Source organism: Miniopterus natalensis, chromosome 13 (assembly GCF_054644295.1).
Source record: "Miniopterus natalensis isolate mMinNat1 chromosome 13, mMinNat1.hap1, whole genome shotgun sequence".
NCBI lineage: Eukaryota > Metazoa > Chordata > Mammalia > Chiroptera > Miniopteridae > Miniopterus > Miniopterus natalensis.
Genome location: NC_142093.1, coordinates 40,896,562 through 40,908,383, shown reverse-complemented (window position 1 = coordinate 40,908,383; position 11,822 = coordinate 40,896,562). Strand labels below are relative to the sequence as shown.

At 47.1% G+C, this 11,822-nt stretch overlaps 1 protein-coding gene across 3 annotated transcripts in view; it reads left to right on the top strand.

The window, feature by feature from the left end:
• The first annotated feature begins 7,477 nt into the window (after positions 1–7,477).
• The window catches only part of RAB11FIP5 (RAB11 family interacting protein 5), a 35,279-nt gene continuing 30,934 nt past the window's right edge, over positions 7,478–11,822 (top strand). For all 3 annotated transcript variants that reach the window (XM_087823635.1, XM_087823634.1, XM_016202499.2), the window contains exon 1: positions 7,478–8,064. In XM_087823635.1, the coding sequence (XP_087679761.1) occupies positions 7,637–8,064 (428 nt within the window). In that variant the 5' untranslated portion in view covers positions 7,478–7,636. The remainder of the gene's footprint in view (positions 8,065–11,822) is intronic.

Genomic DNA, 11,822 nt, shown 5'->3' with positions numbered 1-11,822 from the left:
TTCACTCATTTATTAATATCCATATACACTCTTGGATATTTATCTTATTTTATGGGTTATAATCCAATATTATTATGATTTATTTTGTAGCCATTGGGAGTTCTTTCAGGTTAGCATCTGTTTTTTGGATATTATTCCTACCCTCTTTATTTTCCTGAGGACTTCCCTACTTTCTAGCATTACAAAATGATCCAGACTCATCTTTTTAAAAAATATGTCTTTATTGATTTCAGAGAGAGGAAGGGAGTGGGAGAGAGAGGTATAGAAACATCAATGATGAGAAAGTCATTGATTGGCTGCCTTCTGCATGCCCCCTACTGGGGATGGAGCCTGTAACCCCGGGCATGTGCCCTGACCGGGAATCAAACTGTGATCTCCTGGATCCTAGGTTGATGCTCAACCACTGAGCCACGCCAGCTGGGCAATCCAGGATCATCTTATATTTCTCCTGCCCTAGTCCTAGAATCAGCCACTTCTCCAAGGAGCCTGGTTCTTTTCACTGGAGAATGATATTTAGAAACCATGATCTGGGTGCTGGGTGTGCTCAGTGCTATTGGTATCTTTACTCATTTTTTAAAATGTGCCTTTCAAGTTTCTAAGTACCTCTTCAGTTCTTCTTTCCTTGCAATTTGTCCTGTAGTCTATATTTTGCTGGTTACATCCCTGAGTTGTTTAATGTTTTTCTCTGTCTCATATAATTCCTAAAAACTTATAGTTGGGTCTAGAGACTTGATTAGATTTTGGTTAGATTTTTATTTTATTTTATTTTTTGAGGGGACAAGACTACTTCATAGGTGGTGTGTGTTCTTCCATTAGGAGGCACATAATTCCTGGTTATCTCTTTTTGGGTGTGATGTCAGTAGCCATTGACAATCATAGCTTAGATCTATTCATTCATTAGGGGCTGTGAAATAGTGATATTCCAGTTCAATCATTCCTCCTTTATTTAGTTGCTGGAACACTTCTATAGATTCTTGATCTTGAACTTCTAGCCTCCAGAACTGTGAAAAAATAAATTTCCATTTTTAAGCCACCCAGTCTGTGCTATTGTTTTATGGCCACCTTAGCAAACTAATATGAACTTGTTGAGTGTGAGGTATCTATGGATGTTTCAAAGCATTTGTAGGTAAGGATCTGGGGTTCACAAAAGAGGACTGGGTTGGGAGTGACATATGGTAGTTGGGGTCATATACAGGGTGAATAAAACCATGTGTGTAAAGTGAATCTCCAAGGAGAGTCTGAGGAATGAAAAGAGGGCTGAGAAATAAACCAATGCTAAGAAACAGGGGAAGGAAGAGAGGCCCCTGAAGGAGACCCAGAAGTAGTGGGTTGAGGAAAAGGCAGGACCAAAAGCATGGAAGGGTGGAGTCCCAGAGGCAGAAAGTACAGTTGGGGTAGTTTGGAGAAGGGGACGGTTAACTACTGAATGCCAAAAGAGGTCAAGTAAGACGGGCTGAAGAAGGGCCTTCGACTTCAAAATTGTGAATGGGGTGGGAGCACAGAGAGCCAGACTGCAGTGGTCTGGGTGTGAATGGGGGAAGTAAGGGGATAAAGATGAGGAGAAGTCATCTTCAGGACACCTGATGGAAGGGAGGACATGGAGAGGGAGTTTGATAGAGAGCGGGAGTTTGTCGTCTTCTCTTTTCTATGGGGAGTGACTCGAGCATATTTATGTGGTGAGAGTAGGAGCCAGTAGATGAGAAACACAGAAATGAAGGAGAAGATAGAAGCCTGCGCCAAGGCAAAGAGGGGGAAATTAAGCACACAGAAACACGTCTACCTCTCAGGTGGGACAAATGCCGGTGGGGATAGATTTATAGATTTGGGGTAGGATTCTGGGGATGAAGATTCATGAACAACTTTTTATGTGGATGTATGTTTTCACTTCTCTTGAGTATATACCTAGGGCTGGATACTACCAGTTTCTTGGTGGTATTCTTTGAAGCACACAAGTTTTTAATTTTGATTAAGCTGAGTTTACCTACTTTTTATTTGATTGCTTGTGCTTTTGGTGTTGTATCTAAGAGGGCTTTGCCTAACCTAAAGGTCATGAAGATTTACTCCCATATTTTCTTCTAAGAGTTTTATAGTTTTAATGCTTCCACTTATGTATATAATCTATGTTGAGTTAATTTTTGTATATTAAGTGTATAATATGTATAACGGTGTAAGGAAGGAGTCCAACTTAATTCTTTTGCATATGACTATCCAGCTGTTCCAATACCATTTGTTGAAAACTGTTGAGTGGTCTTGGTACCTTTGTTGAAAAATCAGTTGGCTGTAATGTAAGGGTTTATTTCTGGACTCTCAATTCTATCCTATTGATCTATATGTCTGTTCTTATGCCAGTACCACATTGTCTTGATTTGCAGTAAGTTTTAAAACTGGGAAGTATGAGTCCACCAACTTTGTTTTTCTTTTTCAAGATTTATTTGGCTATTCTCGGTTCCTTGAATTTCAATAAGGATCAATTTATCAATTTGCAAAAACACCAGCTGGAATTTTGATAGGGAATATGTTGAATTTGTAGATCAATTTGGGGCATACTGCTATCTTAACAATATTAAGTCTTTTCATCTATGAACATAGGGTGTCTTTCCATTTATTCAGGTCTTTGTTAATTGTTTTCAATGATGTTTTGTAGTTTTCAGTGTACAATTTTACACTTTTTTTGTTAAATTCATTTCTAAATATTTTATTCTTTTTGATACTCTTATAAATGGAATTGTTTTCTTATTTCATTTTCAATTGTTCATTGCTAGTATATAGAAATACAATTGATTTTAGTATATTAATCTTGCATCCTGTAAACTTGCTGTGCCAATTTATTAGTTGTAATAGTTTCTTTGTGGATTCCTTAGGATTTTCCATTTACAAGATCATGTAATTTGCAAATAGAGATAGTTTTACTCTTCCTTTCTTTCCAATCTGGCTGGCTTTCATTTCTTTTTCTTACCCAATTGCCTTAGCTAAAATCTCCAGCACAATGTTAAATAGAAGTGGAGAGAGAACATCATTGTCTTATTCCCAATTTTAGGGATTATATCATGATTTGTAATAGCTATGATTTGTAAAGATGTCAATTTTTCTCAAAAATTTATCTCACAATTCCAAAAGAATCAGAGCTCATGTGGATGAATATGTGAGTAAAAGTAGTATAAAATCTTTGAAGAAGCCTGGCTGGTGTGGCTTAGTGGTTAAGCACTGAACTATGATCCAGGACATCAAGGTTCAATTCCTGACCAGGGCTCGATCCCCAGCAGGGGGCGTGCAGGAGGCAGCCGATCAGTGATTCTCATCATCGATGTTTCTATCTCTTCCTCTCCCTTCCTCTCTCTGAAATCAATAAAATGTATTAAAAAAAGAAAAAAGAAAAGAAAATCTTTGAAGAAAAGAGTGAAGATTTGCTCTTCCATTCTAACAAAGCATTTAAAAGGCAACGATAATTACAACAGAATGGCACTGGCACAATAATATCTCAGAGGAATAGAATGCAAAGTTTAGACTCTGTCCATAGTATATATAAGAACTTATATTTAAAAACCCACTGGCAAAGGGATAGGGTTTTGCAATATGTATTGGGAAACTTAGATAGCTATTGGAGAGAGAGGGTTAGATTTTCACCTTAAATCATTTACCAAAATAGTTTTTTGAAGAGTTTAAAGAGAATAAAAGAACAAAGAAAAGCCAAACAACTTATAAACTAGAAAAAAATGTGTGTGAATATTTTTGGACCTATGAAAGAACTTTTGAAACAATGGAAGAAATGAAAAGATTGACTACATAACTTCTTATGTCAAAACATATTTGCAATAACTATAGAAGACAAGGTGTTATTATTGTTAATATATAAAGGGTTAATGTAAATTAAAAAGAAATTAAGGCTTCAAGAAAAACAGGCATAGAAAATACACAATTTAGAAAATAGATAACTCTTTAAAAGAGGAAACACAGTAAAAGAGGATAGACTAATAACTGAAAGAATATTCAATCTCACTTGCAATAAAAAAATGCAAGTGAAACAACAAAGAGGTACAACCTTTTGCTTTCGGCAAAGATATCTAAGATGATAATACTCATTACTGTTTAGAATGTGTTGAGATAGCTCTCATACTAACACTATAAGGTAATTTCCTATTATTAAGCCCATTTTATAGATGTGGAAACTGAGACTCAGTGGACTTCAGTATTTGTCCAAGCTTATACTGCTAGGAAGTGGTGGCACCAGGATTTGAACCTGGGCTGTGTGACTCAACATGATGAGGCCAAGAAGGAGAGGTGAAGGACAGGGGGAAATGTAGCTTAAAGAGCCAGGTAAATGTATTTGGAGTGCCTATGTGGAAGGGCCAATATAGTATTGCAGAGGGAAGCAACAATTGGAAATTACATGAAGGACTACTCTTTTAAAGCAAGAACTATCCTAATGGACTAGAGAGGTCCAGGAAGGCATGAATACACCCAACCCTGGGGAGACAGAAGCAGCAGGAAGTCCTCTGTCTAACCCTCCTGGCAGGCTGTAGGGGGCTGGAGGTGTTGATAGTCTCATCTTCTAGAGACAGAAACACACCTCTAGGTGGCCAAGTCAGTGTCTTGGGAATTTTTACTCTTTTCTTCACTGAAGACCATTGCTCTTTCCTCCTGGGCCAAGTGATGAGGCATGGGTAGCCCTTTCTGGCTCCACTGCCCTCCCACAGCCCCAGTTGGGGCCAGGAGGAAGCGTGAGCTTGCCAAACTCCATGGGCCAGGGCAGGAGGAAGGAGAGCGGCAGTAGGCCATCTGAGTCCTCTTTGCCCTTTCCTAGAGCCTTGCTGCTCCATGGGGAATGGGGAAGAGGGAGGCAGGAGAAGGCAGTCCAGTGGTTTTGGAGAGCTAGGAAACAGGTGAAACAGAACCATTAAAGGAAAGTGACAAATATATGTTAGTGTGGCTTCATCCTCTGTGACCTCGGGTAAGTCTGTTACCCTTTTTTATACCTCAGTTTCTTCATTTGTAAAATGGGTATGACAACACTTCCTGCTTTATCAATTTCAAATGGATATAGTGCTTAGATGACCAACAAACTAGTGTGGGGGCAGATTGTCACAGGCAGTAGAGTCACTCAGATCTGAGTTCAAGTACAGTCTCTGCAATTTTCCAGTTGGAGACTTGGGAAAAATTACTTAACCTCTCTCTGCTTCAGTTTCCTCATCGGTAAAACTGAGGGTAGAAACAGCACCTGCCTTAAATGGTTTTCTCTTGGAATAAATGAGAAAATACATATAAATAGTAGAACCAGGATGCCAAAGCCCACAGGTTTAGCCATTACACTACATTGCCTCACAACCATAATACATATAAAACAACAACATGTAGTGTAGAGAAAAGACTGGAAAGAAATACAACAAATTGTTAGCAATATTTATTTCTGGATAGTGAAGTTATGATTTATTTTTATGTTCTTCTTTATATTTTTCTGTATTTTCTAAATTACTTTTATAATCAGGAAAAAAGACTGTATATGATGTGCAGATGCCTGGAGATCATTTGTAGTGGCCTCCACTGCATTATGATCTTTGACAACATTTTCTCATGTAATCTTCTCAGCAACTGTTTGAAGTAGGAATCATTATCCCCTTTTTCTAGACGAGGAAATGAGGCTGAGAATGGCTAGAGAGCTGGCTTAAATTTCAAGTCTCATTGCTGCTAAGTGGCAGAGAGCCAAGATGCATAGGCAGATCTGACTGTCTCCAAAGCTAGGTGCTGTCCATCGGGATTCTGAACCATGGGGCTCAATGCCACGGACTCCTCCACCCCAGTCATAAGGTGGGAGGTGGTCAGCATTGGGCTTGTGGCAGGTGTGCTCCCATAGGTCTCCTGTACTGGTTTCCTACATCCATGTTCCTGGTGGAGGACGTGGCCTGGAGAGTGGGGATTTCGACATCGTCCTCTCACAGCAGGAAGACAAGCAGTACTGTGGAGAGTCTCCCCAAGAGGAAATAAAGGTTTCCAGTAAAAAGGTATCCAGTAGAGGAACTAAAAATAATAGCTTAACTATATAAAATTGAGAAAGGGAAGTGGGTGTGAGTGAGCTAAATTGTTATCTATCATAGCAGGAAAACAATAATAATGGCCAGTCCTGATAAATCCGTAGTTATATAAGCATTTATATAGAGATATGGAGGTAACCACCAGGCCTATAAACACAAGCGGCTATAAGTGGTCATCCCTGATTCCAAGGATAGAGACGGCGTTTTTGCTCTTCATCATATGCATGTCTGTCCTATTTGACTTTATTGTATCACTTTTTTTTTTTAAGTATAGGCTCTGAAAGTTAAAAAAAAAAAAAAAGGTGCAGGATTTGGGGTCATCTGTGTGAATTCAAATCCTAACTCTGCCAGTTAAGGATCTTGGGCAGGATAACCTCTCTAAATTGCAATTTTATCTTCTGGATAATAGGGATAAAAACCATACCCACAAGGTTACTCCCCCAGGATAAAATGAAGTAATGCATATAAAGAGCACAAACTAGTACTGGCCGAAATTCAGCATCTATAATTATTAACCACTGTTATCGCTATTAATAATAAGCCAAGCGTGCAAGTAATACCCAGGGCTTTGCACACAGTAGGCACTTAATGAGTGGAAGTAATAGTTTAAGCCCCCCACCAGGGCCTGTAATTTCTCCCAACTCGTGACGCCTGAGCTCGAGCGTTCCGAGGGAACACTTAAATATTGATGCGGTTACTCATTTATTCATCACTCTCTCTGCGCCGCAGGGTCCGCGGAGGGCGAACCCAGCTCTCCCGCCTCCCGCGCCGCGGGCTCGTCGCAGCCGTGGTCCCCGCCGCCGTGCAGGTTGGAGGCAGAGGCAGCTCACCTGCTTCCAGGTCACTGGTGCGGGGGCCGTCACGCGGCGAAGTGGGAGCCGCTTCTGGTTTCACCCGGGCATCTTCCCGGCCAAGGGCGGGCTGGAGGAGGGGGAGCGCCGCTCGGGAGGAGGAGGGCGGCGGGTCTCGCCCCACCCCCACCCCGCGCCGACGGGGTGGCCACCCCCAGATGGGTGGGCCCGGGCAGTTTTAGGGCGAGAGCGGGGACACACTGAGGGAAGATTCGGGATTGGCCAGGAGACGCGAAGCGGGCATTTCAGAACCCTCCAAGGGTGTCGCGCTGGCCCTCAGGCAGGCGGGGTTTAGCCGGTGCCCCAGTCCTGGGCGGGGCCCATGCGGGAGCCCCGCCCACCCCTCTGCAGAGGCCCCGCACCCCGAGGCTCCGTCCGGCTCCCTCCTGCGCCCCGCGGGTCTGCGGCGGCCTGAGCCAGGGCGCGGGGTCCGGCGCCTCCGCAGCGCTGCCGCACCGCCGCCGCACCGCCGCGCGGGGCTGGGTCGTCGGCCCGGGGCGGGGCGAGGGGGCGGGGCGCCGGCGGCCGGCGCTGACGTCGCGGCGCGGCCGAGGCCGGGGAGGTGGGGCGGCGGGAGGCGGCGGGAGGCGGCGGCCGTTTCGGCTCAGCCCGGCCCGCAGCTGCAGCGGCCGGAGGTGCGGGCGGCGGCGGTTCTCTGAGCTGCCTCCTGACGGCCGTCCGCCGCTGCCCAGCACATCGCTTGGTCCCGGTGCTGGCGGCGGGTTGGGCCGGCCCTCGCCGGCCGCCGCTTCTCCTGCCATGGCCCTGGTGCGGGGCGCCGAGCCGGCGGCGGGGCCCTCTCGCTGGCTCCCCACGCACGTCCAGGTGACCGTACTGCGGGCCCGCGGGCTGCGGGGCAAGAGCTCGGGCGCGGGCAGCACCAGCGACGCGTACACGGTGATCCAGGTGGGCCGCGAGAAGTACAGCACGTCGGTGGTGGAGAAGACCCCGGGCTGCCCCGAGTGGCGCGAGGAGTGCTCCTTCGAGCTGCCGCCCGGAGCCCTGGACGGCCTGCTGCGGGCGCAGGAGTCCGATGCGGGCCCCGCTCCCTGGGCCGCGGGCTCCGCCGCCTGCGAGCTGGTGCTCACCACCATGCACCGCTCGCTCATCGGCGTCGACAAGTTCCTGGGCCAGGCCACGGTGGCGCTGGACGAGGTCTTCGGCGCAGGCCGCGCCCAGCATACACAGTGAGTGAGGGGCGCGGGGGTGCAAACGGTCCAAAGCCTCTCCGGGCGGGGCGGGTGGGAGAGCGGGACCCCGAACCTTGGCCTGGGCCGTGCGCCCTTTGCCTCGCGCTCAAGGGCGTAAACCGACAAGTTGGTTCTAAGCATTTTGGGGTCCCCTTCCCATTCCCAAACATGCGCGCTGTGCTGTGCTTGGCCGCTGGTGGGCCTTGGGAGGCCCCAGGAGGTGTGAATGGTGGCCTAGCGTTAGTTGTAAATGATCAAGTAACCTTAGGAGTGGGATCCAGAGGCTCTTGGACTGTGGGAACCTCAAGAAGGAAAATCTTGAGGCCTCCGGGGTTGTCTCCCTTTCCTGGAAGGGGAGGGGAACTGCAGGCACCTGACCCAAGCCAGGCCATCAGGGGCGTGGAGAGGTGCCGCCTCACCCTGTGGGGGAAGGAAGGTGCAGTGTGTCCTCCAGGGTGAGATCCAACCGACGTGCCCCACCAGACCTAGAGACTGCGAGGGCATCTGCTTCTTGTCTGGAACTGGGATGCCCTCTGCCACCTAGAGATAAAATACCCCCGGACCCTATCCCTCTGTGTCCCTGGCCTGGTCTGAGAACACAAGTACCTCTAAGTAAAAGGGAGGAAACACTTTAATCAGTGTTCAGGCTCCTGCTTGTCCTGCCTGAGATGGAAACAACAGCGTGGTTAATGCACTGCAAGAGATAATCTCCCAGCCACTTCCACCTAGAAGGGCCAGTGGGTTATTATTATTTTTTTTGGTAATCATTTATTTTGGCAGCGGTTAACCTTCCCTGTGTGAAGATCAAGGCTTCAGACTTGGAGCCTTGTTTCCTGTTTTGGGCTTGGGCAGTATCTGGAGGCCAGTCCCTAGGGCTGACAACCTGCTGTGGATCACTCATCCACTGGGGTGACACCTCCCTGGGGCCTCATGGTCCTGGATGGGGAGGATAAGGGGATGAGGGCAGGGGTGCGCCATAGGTGGGGACAGGTACTGGAAAGGTTTGCCTGGGTAGAATGGCGTCCAACTGAGTATATGTAGGAAGGCTGGCTGGAGAGTGATGTGCTGGTGCAGACCCAAACAAAAGCAGGAGTTGGATAGAAAAGGACCTGACCTTGAACATTTTTCAAAATGTGGGTAGGGAAGGGCCTTCATGGCTCTTTGTGGCCTGGGGTGGAAAGCAGGTTCCCTGCAGGTCTGTGACCTGGTTCCATGTCCCCCTCCCCTGGCCTTCTCCTCTCCTTCCCTCATGACTTGCTGTTTGGTAGCTGGGTGTGGGATCATGTGGTACAGCTTGGCCCTTGTTTTGTTTTTTTCCTCCCTTTTTCAGCCCTCTCCCTCCTTCCTGGCTCAGGAAGCCGAAGGGGGTGGGTGTGGGGTTGAAAGCTCTCCCCTGGATCTCTTAGCCTTTTCTTTTTTCTGAAGAGGCTCCTGTCCCCAAATTCATTCCGCCCCTTTGTTTCTTAGGGAGGGGCTTCTGTGAGGTCAGTGACTTGGGGAGGGGCCTTTAATTTTTTATTTTTATTTTTCCAGTTCTTGCCCTTGCTCTCTTCTTGGGCTGTGGATCTTCCTCAGCTGAGCTGTTTATGCCTGTAGGCCCAGGTGGGCCTGTTTTCAGCCAAGGACAGACAGCTCCCCTTGGAGAATTTGACTTGCTACCCCTTGATCTGAATGGGAGCCTTATTTGACTTTATAGGAGTCATCTTTCCATCAGGATCTTTCCACACCCAACTCACTGCCTTTCCCTCTGATGCATTGACCTGGATTATTTATAGAACCTGGAGGGGGCAGGGAGGACAGGGACACTTGTGGTGGGCAGAGGAAAATTCTGTGAAATTGGGCTGATCTTAGTACATTGGCCCTCACAGCAAGCCCACCAACAGAGTGAGGACTGCTGCCCTCATTCTGGTTCCCACCTCCCACCTTTGGCTCTAGTGGCCACTCTTAGTGGCCTTTCCTAGAGCACTCTGGTATGGGCTGCTAAGACAGTGAGTCTGCACATTGCCTAGTGGGGAGAGGGAAAGATGGAGAGGACCGGTGTGTACCCTCCTCAGTTTTGGATAATGGTAGAAAAGAACAGTATCATACTTTCTAACTCCAGGAACCAGATGTGGTGGTCTCAAAGAGGGCAGATGGTAGTCCTATGTCACCAAGACAGGACCTGGCTAGGGAAGGGCGGCCTCATGGTTAAGAGGAGGGGCCTGTGGAATGGCACAGCCCAGGTTCTAGTCCCAAACCTGCCAGCTTTTGGCCAGTCAAGTAAACTCTTGGTGCCTTAGTTTTCTCATCTCTAAAATGGGACTAATTTGCACCTTCACAGGTTGATATAAGGGGTGAAATGAAAATGCAATTAAAGTTTCTGGTGCAATTCCTGGACATGGTTGGTGATCAGTGAACAGCGGTGATGGAGGTTTTGGTAACAATGTCTGGTAGTTTTGATCTGGAAGACATTCCCTGTCCTAGAAGAGCCTCTCATATGATGGGGGAAGATCAAATAGGACTTAGAGCTTGGGAAAGCCCGAGGACTGTGAGGGGCAGGCTATACACAGGAGTATGAGAGCTTCTGATGAAATGGAATGGCCCTTTGCAGCCCTCCACCATTCTCTTTACTTCTAGAGGTTCGAGAACTAGGGCTGGCTTGGGGGGCCTGCAGTCCTGAAGCCAGGCTTAGATCAGCCTGCCCCCCTCTTCCCCATCAGCCTTGCTGGGAGCTGCCTGTACCTTTACAGAAAGGCAGGACAGCACAGGGTCTAGGAACCTGGAGCCTGGGCTCTCACTCTCAGTTCTATGATTTACTAGCAGGCAAGTTACTTAACCTGTTTCCTCATTTTTACAAAGGTCATGATAATAATCATAGAATTACACAGATAAAATAAGAGAGCATCTATGAAAGTCTTAATGTAGTTCCAGAACCATAGCAAGCTTTTAAAATATTAGTGTTGGGGTTACTCTCAGGGCCCTGCTTTGTGTGTTGATGGTGATGGTTGGGGTGCTACACGTCTCAACATCCCCCAAAGATCCTTTGTCAGTGGGGTGCTTTTTGAGGTGAAAGATTTCACTGGAGACGTTCCAAATAATTAAAGAAATTCTCAAAACAAAATTTAATGTAATACACAAGGAAATTGGTTATAATGCTTTCCCTTCAGCCGTACCTGAGTCATCATGGTTCTGATGATGCTTCCCCACTATTTCCTTCCTGGCTTTTGCCTTCAGCACCCTTCCTAGTACATTCCAGTGGGTGCTCTGTGTGGAGTAAAATGGTCCTGCCTTAAAGAACCCCTGACCCGGCCCTGGCCTGTGTGGCTCAGTTGGAGCATCATCTCGTACACTGAAAGGTGTCAGGTTTGATTCCCCATTGGTGCACATACCCAGGTTGCAGGTTCCATCCCTGGGGCCAGGGAACAGGAGGCAACTAATTTCCCTCCCTCCCTCCCTTCCTTTAAAATAAAATTTAAAAAAGAATCCCTGTCCTGGGCTTGTTGGATCAGTGGTTAGAGCCTGGCCCCTTGGGAAAGCCGAGGCTGTGTGCTTAATTTGGGTTGAGTCCAGTTTTTTTTTTTTTCATCCCAAAGAAACTGTTGTGACCATGGGCAGGCTGCTAACCGTGGCCTCGCCTTGGAGAGGCTCAGTCAGCTCTGGCCAGACAGAGCCATTGGTTTTATGGGGAGCCTCTGGGAGGCCTGTAGCTGAGGAGGACTTAGGTTTGAGACCAGAGCCCTCTGGCCTGAGACCTCTTAAGGAGAGTGGGTTTGGGG